At 52.8% G+C, this 2,894-nt stretch overlaps 1 protein-coding gene across 1 annotated transcript; it reads left to right on the forward strand.

The window, feature by feature from the left end:
* Positions 1 to 776: 776 nt before the first annotated feature.
* Positions 777 to 2,279, forward strand: LOC119953385 (urotensin-2 receptor-like). The gene has a single exon (XM_038777601.1). The coding sequence runs from the start codon at positions 1,153 to 1,155 to the stop codon at positions 2,248 to 2,250; it is 1,098 nt and encodes a 365-aa protein (XP_038633529.1). The 5' UTR covers positions 777 to 1,152; the 3' UTR covers positions 2,251 to 2,279.
* The last annotated feature ends 615 nt before the right edge of the window (positions 2,280 to 2,894 follow it).

The raw sequence follows: 2,894 nt of genomic DNA on the forward strand, positions 1-2,894 counted from the left end.
CTACAGTCTTTTGAGCCAGTATTCCTACGGGGGGACCTTCCCATCCTGTAGAAATATCACCTGGGAGGGTAATACTAACAACTATTAAAAGTGCTGAAAGCTTGCTCATCAGGCGTTGAGTTGCAATGTTTTAATGATGAGGCAAAGCAGCAACAGAGAAGGGAAGAAAAAGAAGCCAATCCTGCACTCCGGGTCCCAGTGCCAGTGGTGGTGGGGGGGGGGGGGGGGGGGGGGGCATCCTGCCCAGGTGTGCAAAGGCCTGTTCAGTCACACAAAGACCCATGGCAGGAACCTGAGACCCTGCGTAGACGTCACCCTCGAACAGTGGGCAGCTGATGACACACTGCTCACCAACCACTCCTGTCCTTCCGGTCTACAATGGTCCAACTTCGTCACAGTCAATTTCTAAATACTTATCCTAATTTTTAAACATACTTTCACCCCCCCCCCCCCCCCCCCCCCATCGCAGTAGCTTCCTGTAGTCCTGCCAGGATAATTATTTGCCCCAACACTTCCTCTTTCTGCATTCCAGCCTCCCCCACCCACCCCTCCACCCTACCTGTGGTGAAAAATTCCATCAGTAAACCTCCTCCCTTCTCTTGTATGCTTAAAACCAACCTCTGATCAAGCTTTACCCTTCCAACATCTCCTCTGGCTGAGCATCTATTCTGCATGTCTTTCGTTTGGAGGGTTACCCTTCCACCTTTTTAGAAGGCAAACCTGAATGACGATTGTTGACCTTTATTTCCTCCTTTATTGTATTGATCTTTGATGAAACCGCCCCGGATGTGGTCAATATGATTTGCACAGGCTCCAAGATATGTATTTGTTCTAAAGTCCTCAGACGCAAGTTCGCTGCAGTATTGAGACGATGCTATCGCAATCTGTGGTAGCATTTGTATAAGGAATTCACCAATTCGTTCTGTTTCTTTGTTGTTGCTGTTTTCTTGATGCTAAAGAATTGTGTTGAAGGGTATTTGAGGGTGGGTGCAAGTGCACAGATCAGGAGCTGCTGTCTCCCTGTGGCTGAAGTTGGGACAAGGAGAGTTAAAAGAGGTGTGAGCTCCGGGGGCTGACGCAGCTTGTCAGGCAGCCTGCACTGCAAGCAGCTCTCTCTCGGTGCACTCTCTCCACCATGCGCTGAGGCTGACCATGCACCGCAACGCCTCGGACAACCTGACAACCCCCGGGGAAGCAGCAGCAGCGGCGCCCGGCCCCAGGGCCACAGAGGAGCTGTTGGTCACCTGGGCTTTCGGCAGCGTGCTGTCCGTCATGTGTGTGAGCGGCGTGGCGGGCAATGTGTACACCCTGGTGGTGATGTGCCACTCCATGCGGTCTGCCGCCTCCATGTACGTCTCCATCGTCAACCTGGCGCTGGCGGACCTGCTCTACCTCTCCACCATCCCCTTCATCGTCTGCACCTACTTCGCCAAGAGCTGGTACTTCGGCGACGCGGGCTGCCGCCTGCTGCTCAGCCTCGACCTGCTCACCATGCACGCCAGCATCTTCACCCTCACCATCATGTGCACCGAGCGCTACCTGGCCGTGGCCAAGCCCCTGGACGCGGCCAAGCGCTCCAAGGGCTACAGGAAGGCGACGGCGGGCGCCGTGTGGCTCCTCAGCCTGCTGCTCACCCTGCCCGTCATGAGCATGGTCCAGCTGGAGGAGAGCCGGCGCGAGAACGGCAGCGTCAGCCGGCTGTGCGCCCCCACCTGGAGCCGCGAAGCCTACACCATCTACCTGACCGTGCTCTTCAGCACCAGCATTGTGGCGCCGGGGCTGATCATCGGCTACCTGTACACCCAGCTGGCCAGGACCTACCTGCAGTCCCAGAGGAACACCCTTTCCAAGAGGGGCAACAGGGGCTCCTCCAAGCAGCGAGTGGTCCTCATGATATTCAGCATCGTGGTGGTGTTCTGGGCGTGCTTCGTGCCTTTCTGGGTCTGGCAGCTCATCCGCCTCTATTGCAAGTCTCTCAACCTGACCCTGCGGACAGTAACGTGCATCAACTACTTTATGACCTGCCTGACCTACAGCAACAGCTGCATCAACCCCTTCCTCTACACCCTGCTCACCAAGAACTACAAAGAGTACCTGAAAAACAGACACCGGCATCTCCAAAGGTCGCGCTCCACCTCCTTTAAGAGGAATTCCAATCTCCGGCCATCCATAAAATCCATCTCCTCCTGTAACCAGTACAGCAATTCTTCTGAAACAGTGGCCATGGCGCATCTCAAAGGATCGAAGTAACTGAATTCTTAACTGCAGGTGGAAAGCTGCGCGGGTAAGTAACCAGCCCTAACAGAACTCCAGGCTCTGCTAGGTCTGTCTTTCTAAAAGTACAGTAAGAAGTCTTACAACACCAGGTTAAAGTCCAACAGGTTTGTTTCAAACACGAGCTTTCGGAGCACGGCTCCTTCTTCAGGTCTGAAGAAGGAGCCGTGCTCCGAAAGCTCGTGTTTGAAACAAACCTGTTGGACTTTAACCTGGTGTTGTAAGACTTCTTACTGTGCTCACCCCAGTCCAACGCCGGCATCTCCACATCATTTCTAAAAGTAAACAGGAATGGAGCAACTTTAAGACAATAAATACACACAAGACAAAAAAGCAGCACAGAGCATTTAAGATGGGTTTTTCAAAGCATTTCTGCAGCTTATGTCAAAAGATCTTATAACATGGGGTGAGCATATCTTCTTTTTGTAATTAAATCTTGATGTGGAGGTGCCCGCGTTGGACTGAGGTGAGCACAGTAAGAAGTCTTACAACACCAGGTTAAAGTCCAACAGGTTTGTTTCAAACACGAGCTTTCGGAGCACTGCTCCTTCCTGCTCACCTGAGGAAGGAGCAGTGCTCCGAAAGCTTGTGTTTGAAACAAACCTGTTGGACTTTAACCT

Source organism: Scyliorhinus canicula, chromosome 18 (assembly GCF_902713615.1).
Source record: "Scyliorhinus canicula chromosome 18, sScyCan1.1, whole genome shotgun sequence".
NCBI classification, from domain to species: Eukaryota; Metazoa; Chordata; class Chondrichthyes; order Carcharhiniformes; family Scyliorhinidae; genus Scyliorhinus; species Scyliorhinus canicula.